The 12,487-nt window shown below is 52.8% G+C and overlaps 1 protein-coding gene across 3 annotated transcripts; it reads left to right on the top strand.

Moving 5' to 3' along the window:
- Positions 1-387: 387 nt before the first annotated feature.
- Positions 388-9,434, top strand: RGR (retinal G protein coupled receptor). 3 transcript variants are annotated; one of them, XM_028164601.2, is made up of 7 exons: positions 388-466; positions 2,184-2,337; positions 3,430-3,566; positions 5,229-5,382; positions 6,788-6,905; positions 8,724-8,837; positions 9,303-9,434. In XM_028164601.2, the coding sequence occupies exons 1-7, from the start codon at positions 388-390 to the stop codon at positions 9,432-9,434; spliced, it is 888 nt and encodes a 295-aa protein (XP_028020402.2). The 3 variants fall into 3 exon arrangements, with proteins under 3 accessions (XP_028020402.2, XP_007174638.2, XP_028020403.2); XM_007174576.3 differs by having other exon boundaries at positions 2,184-2,340; positions 3,445-3,566; XM_028164602.2 differs by lacking the exon at positions 8,724-8,837 and having other exon boundaries at positions 2,184-2,340; positions 3,445-3,566.
- The last annotated feature ends 3,053 nt before the right edge of the window (positions 9,435-12,487 follow it).

The following is a 12,487-nucleotide window of genomic DNA, read 5'->3' as shown; positions in this document are numbered from 1 at the left end:
TGGCTCCTGACCTATTCTCAGGCTCAGCTGCAGCTCACATCCCCCCTTCTGCTCCCCGTCCCTCCCTTCGTTATGCAACTCTCTTCTAATTTAGCTTTCAGCCATACACCATTTGGATTCCAGGTCCTTAATCTGATGGAGCTGAAATGAATGAGGCAGGACTCCGTGCTGGCTTCACAAAGGCGGCACTGTCTAGCTGGTGAATGGGTCCCTTCTGCCCAGGCCAAGAGGACGATTTGGAGGGGCCAGGGAAGGCAGCAAAAAGGAGCTCAATGTCTAGCATAATAACCTGCATGTGCCAGCACGTGGAATGGCCCTTTATAACAGAGGGGCCTGGGTTGGGGGAGCCAGAAAAGAGCTGGGTCAGCTGGAAGAAAGGCAGAGAGAATGGCAGAGTCCGGGACACTGCCCACTGGCTTCGGGGAGCTGGAGGTCCTGGCAGTGGGAACGGTGCTGCTGGTGGAAGGTGAGCCAGGCAGGAGCCGGGGTGGAGCAGGAACTCAGCGGGGTCCCAGAACCCAGGCCGCAGCTGCAAAGCTGGCAAGGAGAGGTCCCCAAACCCTACTCCTCTGTGCCCAGACCCCTGGGGTCTTCTGATGGCTGCACCTGCGGGGTGCAGCATGCAGGCTGGGAAGCCAAGAGAGAGAAGCTGGTCAAGGGTCAGGGAGGGAGGAACTTTGAGAAGGGGACGTCTGCCCAGGGCATGACCAAGAACCAGGGCTTTTCATGTCTCTGCAGCCAAGAGAAAGTTGAATCCACTCCCTGGAAGTCCTGCTAAGAATCTCATATAAGATCAGGCCCCTGGTAGGCTCTGGAGGCAGACAGCTCTGCCACTTGCTGTCTGTGTCACTGAAACCAAGACACTTGAGCTCTCTGACCCTCGGTGCCCTGACGTGCCAAGTGGGTGGTGGTGAAGGTTAGATGGGATCAGGGCATAAAGTGCTAGCCTAGATAGACACCCAGGGTTTTCAGTTCATTCATTCCCTTCCTCTCCAGCCCCACATTACTTGCACCATCTCCATTCCCTTGGCCCTAAGCTCTTCTGCTCTAGGGGTGACCTGGGTCCATGAGGTGCCAGCTTCAATCCGGAGTCCCTAAGATGCTCACTGAGGCCAGAGCTGGGCCGGTAGACCCTGGAGTTGGGCCAGCCCAAGACTAGGTTGGTGGCGGATGCAGCCCTTGTTCAAAGCAGATGCAGAGAAATAATCAACACATTTTCTCACCCAACAAGAACTGACAGTGGAGAGGGAGCGACAGCCACTAGGCTGGTCCCAGAGACCCTGGACGTCATCGTCTGGTGGCTGAAGCCCCTTTTCCTCTCCACTGGGAACCCTACAATCTAGCATCCCTCTAGGTCCTCAAACATGCCTTGAAAGTTTACAACTTTATGTTTTTGCACGTGCTGTTCCCTCTTTTTAGAATGCTCTTCCACACCCTGTCCTCCTAGTGAACGCTCACAGTTTGAATGCAGGATCCTTTCCCATTCCTCTTTAGACAGGAGAAGCCCAGGTTCAGGGAGCATAAGGGGCGACAAATGAGTGATAAAGCCAAAATTCAAGGTCAGGTCTGTCTACCACTGGAGACCACTCCCTTCAAGCTCAGCTCACTGCCTGGTGTCCTGGGAAGCTCCCAGTTCTACGTTGCCACCCCTTATCCAACGCTCTCCCTGACGTTGTTCCAGAGCCCTTGGAGAAGGCATTTTGGAATTTGAAAAACCTGATTTCCAGTCCCAGCTCCGCCACTTACTAGCTGCACACTTTGGGCAAGCTGGCCAGCATCTCTGAGCCTCAGCCTCTCTGCTGTAAGTGGGGAGGACGGTGTCCAGGTGAAGACTCAATGGGAGGATCCACATAAAGTGCTCAACACCCTGCCGGGCACGTGATAACTGCTCAGTGGCTGTCCATGGCTGTGATTGTTCTGGCACAAACCGTGCTGCACTTTATCGGATTTCTTCCTTGTCCGTCTTCCCATCAGACTGTGTGTTGGTAGAGGGCAGGGAGTACATCTCATGGCTTTCGGTACCTGAGAGCCAGCCCACTGTGTAGGGGCTTGGTGAGCTGCACTGAGATGGATGCTGAGTGTTTCGGGGGGGTGCTGCTGAGGCCCCATCCACCCCATGGCCCCTCATTCTGAGCCCAGGAGGGCCTCTCCAGCCCCCGTGCCAGCTCTCCCCTTCCTTTCAGCTCTCTCCGGCCTCGGCCTCAATAGCCTGACCATCCTCTGTTTCTGCAAGAACCCGGAGTTGCGGACTCCCAGCCACCTGCTGGTGCTGAGCCTGGCGCTGTCGGACAGTGGGATTAGCCTGAATGCCCTCATTGCAGCCACGTCCAGCCTCCTCCGGTACCTGCCCCCTCCCCAGTCCCTGGGCTCTGGGGCCTGACCTCTGGGCACTGGGCAGCAAGCCAGAGACATTCTGCCTACCTGTAGAAGACTATAGAGGAGAGGGTGGGCAGACTGAACTAGGTTAAATCCGAATTCCAGACTATCCCTGTAGAACCCCAGCCGATTTCTGGAACACAGGAAATGCTTGGACCTGACCATCAGAGCTGGCTGACTGCGGGGATTAAGAGCATGGGCTCTGCAACCAGGCTGCCTAGGTTGGAATCCTGACTTAATTATTTCTATCTCTCGGCTTCTTCTGTAAATTGAATATTATTACCTAACTCATATGGTTGTTGGAGGTATTGACTTATTATTTGTAAATAACATAAAACAATGCTTGGCACCTAGGAAGCCTTAAATAAGTGTTTGTGAAAGCAAACAGGATTTTGACAAGTGTCTAAGACCTTATGTGCAAACCAGGGTCTTCCAAAGTGGCCTCAGAAGGTGTTTATCAGATTGTTTTCTTAAGCAGATGGAACATTCCTGTGAAAGCTAGAGCCCCGCCCCCCCACCCCCCACCCCCGCCTCCGCCCGGCCCTCCTATGAACACTCAGGGCTGACCAGTCTGTAGGGTCTGAATCAGTGAGGATTCGTTGCCTTGTTCTCCTCCTACCCTTTCCCGGGGCTGGGGAGGGACAACTGAAGCTTCCACCTTGCTTGGCCCATGAGGCTGGGAGTTGGGAGGCCTGGGATCTACCCTCTGGCTTTGTCTTCATCTGCTGTGTGACATTGGCTCAGTACCTTTTCCCCTCTGAGCCTCAGGCACAAGCTCTCCTCCCAACCAGGTTGTTCCATTTCCTGTGATGCAGGCATCTGATCACCAGGGAGACCCTTCGGTCCAACAGAGGTGCGGTGAAGGACCCTGAGCCTGAAGAGTCGGTATCAGGCTCCACCCCTTCACCCAGCGGCTCGATCTCTAAGGCCCCAGTTTCCTCATAGGAAAAACAGATCCTAAAGCCCTTTTCTAAGGAGCTGAAAGTGCCTTCCAAGCTGCTGCTGAGCAGGTGAGGGAGGAAGACAGGGACGGGGGGAGGGGTCACTGGTGCCCCGTGTCTCCCACAGGCGCTGGCCCTATGGCTCAGAAGGCTGCCAGGCTCACGGCTTCCAGGGCTTTGCAACAGCGTTGGCCAGCATCTGCAGCAGCGCAGCCATCGCCTGGGGGCGCTATCACCACTACTGCACCCGTACGTCTTCGAGTTCCCACAGTGCAGGGACATCCACATACTGAGGGTGATCAGGGAGAAGGTCTGCTCAGTGTTTCCCAGTTCAGGGAAGTGTGGGTGGGTGTAGGTGCCCGTGAGCGTGGGGTGTGGGCACTCAGGAAAGGAGGTGGCGGGGAGAGTGCAGGAGAGGTGTTGAGGCACATGCTGGGAAGGCTGCCTGTGCCCTCGCTACAGCCTCAGGCAAGTCAGAGGTCCTCTCTGAACTTAGTCTCCTCCTCTGCAGGATGATTTTTATAACCTACCTCACAGTTTTATTTTGAAAATCAAATGAGATCCTGGATACAGAAAATGCCCTTGAAGACAGGCACAGTTGGGAGGCAGAGAGGTGGCGCGCGCGCGCGCGTGTGTGTGTGTGTGTGTGTGTGTGTGTGTGTGTGTGTAAAACTGGGCATGTGCCTTCACACCCCACACTTCCATGGAGCCTCTGTCATGCGAAGGCTTCATGAAAATGAGTCTAGCTCTAGACTTTCCAAGCTGTATTGTCAAATTCCATCTTCATAATTATCCACATCAGTGTACCACCTGCTCTGTTATTCTTTTTTTCTTAAAAGTGACCCATTTTTAAAAGTTTAAACACCTGCTTTAGTCTCATTCTAAAAAAATCTGTGAAATCACAACTTTAATGTCCTTATAATTTTAATACACATTAAAGTAAAAAACATGTTCACCCATAGACCATTTAGAATAACACTCACCACAGAGATACATAAACATGTATCTGGGGGGCCGTGGCTCAGTTACCACTCACAGCAAACCCCCCAGCTTGCAGACTGGGAAGCAGAGGCTCAGAGAAGTTGAGTAGCTTGCCCCGAGTCACACAGCTATAGGGGCAGAGCTGGGATTGGGCATGGCCTGGATGCCTCCAGAGGGAGTCTCTCCCTTTGTCTCCTGGGCTCTGAGTCCTGGAGCTGTGGATTTGCCTGGCACAGAGGCTACTCTGGGGTCCATAGCTAGCATGACCTCAAGACCTGAGCATTTCCCCTTTGGAATCGCAGATCTGTCCTGGCCACAGACACACATGGCCCCCTGCCCTCCACAAAGTCACATGCCTCTGTCCAGGGCAAAAACAAAAAAGGCTTTGTTCTTATCCTAACTCCTATCTGAGCCCCTCCCACCCCATCTGACCTTGGAGCTCCTCTCCCACCACTTCTACCCCAGCCCTGTCCCCAAAGCTCCCTCAGACCATCACGCATGCGTGGACACACACACACACACACGCACTCTCACATGTGCACACATGAATGCACACCTTCTCAGATGGCAACCGGCTCTCGGCCTTAATATAGAGCAGTAATCCCTGTCCCACAGGCCTCTGGATCAAAGCCCTTCCCGTGCTGGAGGGCACAGGGGAGCAGCATGAAAACGGAAGAGGGAGGAGGGGGTGTTATCATAAAAATGATCTCTTTTATTCTTCATAACAATCGTCTGAAGCAGGGAGTATCATTCCCACTTTGTGGAGGAGAAAACTGAGGCTCAGAGAAACTCTTAATTGCCTGAGGCACTACGCTATTAAGCATCAGAGCCAGCAGTTAGGGACATTCTGCATGACCGTAGAGTCCATTATTTTTCACTCTGCCAAGCTATCTCCTCCTCTCAACCATCCTCCTCCTGTTTCCCACGCAGGCAGCCGACTGGATTGGAACACGGCCGTCTCCTTGGTTTTCTTTGTGTGGCTGTCTTCTGCCTTCTGGGCGGCACTGCCCCTCCTGGGCTGGGGACACTATGACTATGAGCCGCTGGGGACATGCTGCACCCTGGACTATTCCAGGGGGGACAGGTGAGGTGAGGGGAGCGGCTTCGAGGCTCCTTTCCATGGGAGTCTTGGCTTTGAGTCTGTAGGACAGCAGTGTCAGCTGAAAATCCAAATGGGGACATGTCAGCATTTGCCAGACAATCTCAACTCCCTAGTCATGATACCCACTAAGGAAAGCCCATTCCAAAGACTGGCCAAGTGATGGGAGTGTTATGCAAATTGGGGTGCAGAGTTGGGCCCCAGAAGGGGTCCTATCTGGGGAGCTATTGGCCTGTGTCGGTTATAACATTCACTGAGCCCCATGACCCCTTTGCCACCTTCAGGACAGTCAGATGTCCCAGCTCTGACTTACCAACTTCTACAGGGAGCCATATCCTTGGTTCGATAGTGTCAAAGAATGTTAAGGTCTTTGCATTGGAAGGGACCTCCTTGGCATAGAGTTCAGTTCTCTGAATTCCCTGAGCATCGGCTGTGAGCCAAGCCCTGGAGAGACAAGAATAAATGCATGATGGAGCCTACCATTGTGGAGCACACGTCTAGTATACTGCCAGGTCGACCTGGCTCTGGGGAGTCCGGAGCTCCCTCTAGGGGCTGCCTTGGGGAGGGACCACATGGGCTTCAGCCCCCCTCTTGCTTCCACTAGAGCCACATTGCATTCATCTGCTTTACATGTTTATTCATGTTTACTCATAAAGCACCTGCATTGATGACCCGCTTCCCTGGTCAGACCCACTGGAGAACCCTGGGTCTTGTCTAATGCCCTTCAGGGTATTCCCTGCAGGTATTTCCCCAGCTGGTGTCCAGTCCTTCTGGCAGCCCTCCTTCCCACCCCTCCTTAGTGGACAGCACCCAGGTGACATGGTCTCCCCTTCATGGAATGGCAGCCTACCTCCCTGTGACTCCCACCCACTTCTGGGCAGCCCTCTTGCCTCCCTATGACCACTACCTGGGACCCCAGGCTCTTCTCTGGTCCCTTCAATGATTTCTTCAGTGATACAATGTCCAGTCTCATCCACAGGGTCCTTCCAAATCCCTGTGCCAGGAACACTCCTTGGATGATCCTTCCTCCTGGTCCACTGACATCTCCATTTGGTAAACACGTTTCCCAAACTAAAGTGTCCCGTTCTCTATGCTTGGGGCACATACAGAGAGCAGGGCTGAGCACTTGAACCACCCAACAGCAAGTTAAAGGATGACTATCCCTCATTCCAGCTCCCTGGCTCCTAAAGGCAGGTTCCAGGAGGACCTAGTAGCTCTCTGGTCCCAAGGGGAGTTCAGCTGGGACCTGGGAGCACCCACACTCTGAATACGCATCTGATGGGAGCAGTTCCCTGCACCTGACTGTCTAGAGCAAAGTCTGGTGGGCTTTCTAGGGTAGCTGATCGTCTCTGAGAGGCAATCCTGACTCCTCCATCCCCTCTGTCTGCAGAAACTTCACCAGCTTCCTCTTCACCATGGCCTTCTTCAACTTCCTCCTGCCCCTCTTCATCACAGTCATATCCTATCGGCTCATGGAGCAGAAACTTGGGAAGACTGGCCGTCCTCCGGTAAGGATCAACACCTAGAGCAGGAGAAATCTCTCTGTCCCTCTCAGGGACACCAGGGAACATGAATGATGTGACAGCCATCAGGGGTTCTCTGTGTTTTCAACGATCAGGAAAGAAATCCAGCTTTCGTACATTGAGCATGGGGTGTTAGGGCAGAAACGCACCTTCCCCATTGCTGGGGATCACCAAGACCTGGGAGGAAGGGTCAGAACTGCTCAGACTTACCCAGACCCCAGAACTCTGAGAGCCAGGGTGCCCTACCGGACACCATCCTTGCTGTTACACTTGCTTCTTCCCAAGAATGTGAGGGTTGGCACAAAATTACATGCATTTTAAATGCTACTTTTAAATTGCTTCAAGATGTTTCATTTAATCACAGGCACAGGCTGTTACCCACAACATAAAACCACACCTGAAAACACATTTGTCCAAGAAAAACAATGCTTCAAAATAAGCCCTCCTGGTCATTTCTCAATTTCTGTGTTAATATTCTCTTGCCACGATTTTCTTTTAACTTTATCAACTGACCAGTCTCTAGCAGATGAGTCATAAGAAGTACCAAAAATTCAAAAACAAAAACAAAACAAACCAAAAAACCCAGGTACTAATGTTACTTTATGTGCCTTATGTCATTTCATTTTTGCACCCACTCCCCGAGGAAGGAAGGTTTTACTGTCCCTATGTCACAGATTAGAAATTTGAGGCTGAAAGGGGTTATTAGCTAAACAACTCAAAAGCCATGCAATTAGTAATAGCAGAGTTGGATCAAACCCAGGTCTGGGACTCCACCACTCAAGTGGGCAATCGTAGTGCATAAAAGAAACACTTTCTTTGTTGAGAAACTTCATCTGCCACATTTTTTTTTTTTTCTGTGAATTGGAAAAACACTGTACAAATCGATTTTAGCTGTGGACCCAGGTTCCCCTGGTCACAGAAGTCGGGCGAGGGCTGTGCCGGTGGTTTCCTGCTCATCACCGCCTCCACGGTTGTCCTCCGCGCTCTGCCCTCCCCTAGCCCTGCCTGGGTGCTCAAAGTCGCCCCATTTTATTGGAGGTTCAATCGGCCAGGAGACAAGGCTGTCACACGGATTTTTCCGGGTTGACTTTAAACCATCCGTTTCAGTAACATCAGCAGAGGTCGCCACGCGTTGTCCCAGGGACCACGGCTGCGAGCTCAAGTCACCTTCTTTGTTAAAAGGCGACATGGTCAATAAGAAAATAGGCACTGATTTTTAGCGTCAGAATTTTAACCTCTGAGTGTATGTGGGGAGCTGGAATTTATCAAGTTCCGTCCTGAAATTAGAGCGCAAGTCGTGCGCCCTCCTGTGGCCACAGGTGGTACCACATCGCCTGCTGCTTGATTCTATCTCACAGGGCGGAAAGCGGCCCCTTTGAACCCAGGACTGGTTGACCTGCAAGTTGGCTGCAGCTACTGATGGCCAGCTGGTTCTGGGGCTGAGTTGTGAGGGCAGCTCAGCCTGGGGAACCTTACGCACACATTCACACTCACAGAGCCCCTGGTTTCTCAGAGCACAGACCAGGAAGCAAGCTCATTATCCACCCCAGTCCCGGCCTCCAGGCAAGTCAGGCATTATCAGGCCACTTTACAGACAAGGCAGCTGAGGTCAAGTAAGCTTGAACGGGAGGCCTAGGGTCAGGCATCTTAAACCGAAGAGAGATTCATCTGGTCCCAGGTTCCTCCACAGGCTCAGCATCTTCCCACAGCCCTGCCGAGTGCCGACCTGGTTCCTGGACCTCACGGGGCTGCCGACCACCTGGAGCAAGTCGATGCCTCCCTCCTTTACCCATGTCTCCCCAGGTGAACACCGTTCTGCCAGCCAGGACGCTGCTGCTCGGCTGGGGCCCCTACGCTCTCCTATATCTATACGCAGCCGTTGCGGATGTGACCTCCATCTCCCCCAAGCTGCAAATGGTACAGACACCGCCAGTACCCAAAGCTCTCCCCATCTTTGTGCCTCTGTTTCACCCCATCTCTCTTTCTGGCTTTATGGCCTCCAAGATAAGCTCTCTCTTTCTCTTTTCCTTTGAACACTCATAACTCACTGGGTATTAGCTTGTCCCCTGGTCACGCAGGGCCGCTGCTTGACATGGCCTAGGCCTCATGTGAGATGACAGGGACAGCCAGCCAGATGGTGACACGTACACTCTGGGACCCAGGACTGAGATTGGGGCCCAGAGGACCGTGATTCCATGCATCATCCACCAACGTATGTCATAGTCAGAGAAGGCTTAGAGGTTGCAGAATCACGCTAAGGACAGATGCTTGGCGGCTGGGGGGGATGTCGGGGTGAGCATGGGGGACTGCAGTCACCAGCTTGGACCAGAGAGAGGAACAGAGGCTCTGAAACTTCTCTCCTTGACTTTTCTGTCACAACAGGTGCCCGCTCTCATTGCCAAGGCTGTGCCCACGGTCAACGCCATCAACTATGCTCTGGGCAGTGAGATGGTGCACAGGGGAATCTGGCAGTGCCTCTCGCCGCAGAAAAGAGAGCGGGACCGAGAGCAGTGAGCCTCTCCAGGGCGCTGCTCAGACCCAGGCCCACCCTGGCCACCCTGGACTGAGCCCCTCGCAGGAGGCTGCCTGGGAGTCCTGTCCAGCAGCCTCAGGAGCCAAGCTCCAGACACTCACCCACCATCCCCGATGGCCCTGTTGAGCCTGGCCCGAGGCTGGACACAGGGGATTCAGAGAGAAACCAGGCTGCGTGGAAGGAGCCGGGACTTTGGAGCCAGACAGACCTGAGTGTTGGTCATAGCGGTCCCCACGGAGGCTGAGAGATCTTGGGAAAGTCATGCTCTCTGAACTCAGCTTCCTGACCCCTAACATAAGGATGTTCATATGGACCTCAGGTCTGTCGTGAGACTTGAACATGATAGTGTGTACTCGCCACGCACATAGAAGCTGCTGCTCATTAGAACAGCTGTTAGGACTCAGAAACTTGCATAGAAAGGGGTGAAAGCCCCAGGTTTGTTTGTGGGAGCTCAACCCAGGCTGCCAGTGTTCAAATACCACTTATTAAATCGTGATCTTTGCAGGTGACTTACTCTTTCTGGGCATTTGTTTCCCAACTTGTGAGGTGTGACGACAGTAATGGTGACTTGACTGTGCAGAAAGGCCCAGAATGTTACCAGGCACATGCGAATTGCTCACTGAGAGTAGCCGCCAGCACCCGCCAGTCAAGACAGCTAGCTGTACGTTGCTTAGTTGCCGACATTTAAAAAATCAGGACACCTTATTTAGAACTCCAGACATCTGAAGTTGAGGCCCCACCAGCCCCAGAGGAGGCTCCATGGTGACAGTCTGAGGCGCGGGGTGGCTCTGCCCTTTGCCCAGGGCACATGCGCTCCCATCTGCTACAGCTCATGTGTTCCCTGCGGAGCCCGCGGGCATCTGAATTTGAGACACTAATGCTGGGGTCCCCATCCCTGGATGTCCCTCTGCTCCTCCCACAAAGCCAGTGCTTCAGGGACAAGGCACAGCAGGTGCACAGGCCTGGGTGGGACCCGTGGCCCTAGAGGGAAATGGAGATGGGTGGAGGGTGACTGAGGGCTCTTCAGAAGGTCTGATGATGGAGGGACAGCTGCCCCAGGCACCGTGGAGGCAGAAAGTCTGAAAGCCAGTCCCTTGGAGCTGAGGGGAGGAGGGGCCAAGACAGGGGTGGGCGTGGGGTGGCCAGGAGAACAGCATCTGGGGTCCCTGCAGACCAGGACCTGCCTCTTGGTTTTGCAGATGCAGAAAATCAGGCCACAGAAACATCTAACTCCCAAGAAGTCTGCCCAAAGCAGAGGCCGTTTCAGTCATTTTGCAAAACCTTGTGGGGTGGGAAGGGGAACGCAGCCTTCACACAGCACTGTTTCCTAGACCGTGCCCTGTGCCAGGCACTGTGGAGGCCGAGATGCCACTCGGGATGCCACGCAGGGTCCTTGTCTTCGGCCCTGGAGTGGGGATGGGGTGGGGAAACCTGGGACCTGAGCCGGGCTCACACACAGACGGAGTGGGTCACCAGGAAAGCGATGGAGTCTGCGGCCCAGAGATGCTGACTCTGCCTCCACAGCCTGTGGACCTTTCAATGGTCTTTACTGGGGACCCGCCCTTTATGTCCCCATTAGAAACACTAAATTCTTAAGGAGGGATGAGGAAACACATTGAGAAGAGGAGAGATGAGCCCCAGACTCCAAGAGAGAAGGGCTGGAAGGTTAGACGAGGCTGAAGACACCCAGCAAGAATGGCCCATGTCCCCAGACAGATCAAGCCCCCGCTGGTGCTCAGAGAGGAAGGGAGGAAGGCAGGTTGGCCGGATGAGGCCAAGGACAGCGTTAGCTCGAGCCCTGTATCCCCAAGTCTGTCTGGAGAGGGGAAGGTGGGCTGGGGGCATCTCCACCCTGGGCTGGGTCGGCAGGAGATGGGAGGGGCTGACAGCACCCGGTGGGGAACTACCAGGGCCCCATCTGAAGCTATTTGTTCAGAAGCCCCAAGTCCACCCACCCATACCCCCGCATCTCACTCAGGGAATGGGTTTAGGGAGTCTCATCAAGGTGCCACTTCTGCAGAACCGCAGGATTGTGCAAAGCCCAATTTAAAAGGCACAAAATTTGTTTCCTAAGAGTGCCTACATTCTAAGATCCATTGATTTCAGAGTTTATTTAAGCTCTTATTAAAAGAAGTATAAGTACAGTAGAATAATATCCCCCATCCCTCCCACCCCCCATCTTCTTGCTGGGAAAGATGACTCTGCCTATTGACAATTGGACTTGAATTAAGGTTACAAGTAAAGTAGCAAGTTGTCTCTGAGGTAAAGGAATGTACAATCCCTGGTCTCCTCCCCAAGATCCCCACTGGGACAATTTTCCTGGGAAGAGGAGGGACTGTGTGCCTGATTGATTAGAAAAAAAGGAAACAAACTAATTATGGCCTAAACTACGTCTCTATTTTCTATTAAAAGTAACAGGATTTTACAAATTTTCTACATTCAATAGCAAGGTAGTAGACCTAATTTATTTATACCTTTCCCCTTGACATGAAATTGAAAGGATTTCTGCTGTTTTCCCTGTTGAGACACTCCTAATTCAATTTCTTCAAATACAAGCTCATTCTCCCTCCAACAAAACTGTCTCCTGGATTATTTTTCCCATCTCAGTAATATCATTACTATTTGTCCTGTCATATAAGCTAAATGAAGAGAGAAGAAAGGGGGGGAAAGCAACAGCGTGCTAGGCAGAAGGCCTTACCTGGAAGATAAGGATGACGCAGTGCCTAGTTTCTACCACAGGGTGGCAGTGCTAACTCAATGATAAACTAATTCAACCTGGGTCTCCACTCCCGGAGGTGTCTTTTGAAGAGCCTGGAGGTTCCTCACAAGGCTACTGGGGTGAATTATAGATTCCTGCAGGATCCCGGACAAGCTTTCTTTTCCTCTCTTGCTACAGAAACCTGATGTCTAGTTGTTTTCCACTCCAAATAATGATGTGATTCCACATCTCTCCTTGAAGGGCACAGAATTGCATGCCCACTGTCCAGAGGACTCTCAGAGGACCCTACACAGATCCCCTTTTCTCTGCCTACAG

This window comes from Balaenoptera acutorostrata, chromosome 16, assembly GCF_949987535.1.
Source record: "Balaenoptera acutorostrata chromosome 16, mBalAcu1.1, whole genome shotgun sequence".
Lineage (NCBI taxonomy): Eukaryota > Metazoa > Chordata > Mammalia > Artiodactyla > Balaenopteridae > Balaenoptera > Balaenoptera acutorostrata.
The sequence above is the reverse complement of the archived record's forward strand: the minus strand, read 5'-3'. Positions and strand labels throughout refer to the sequence as shown.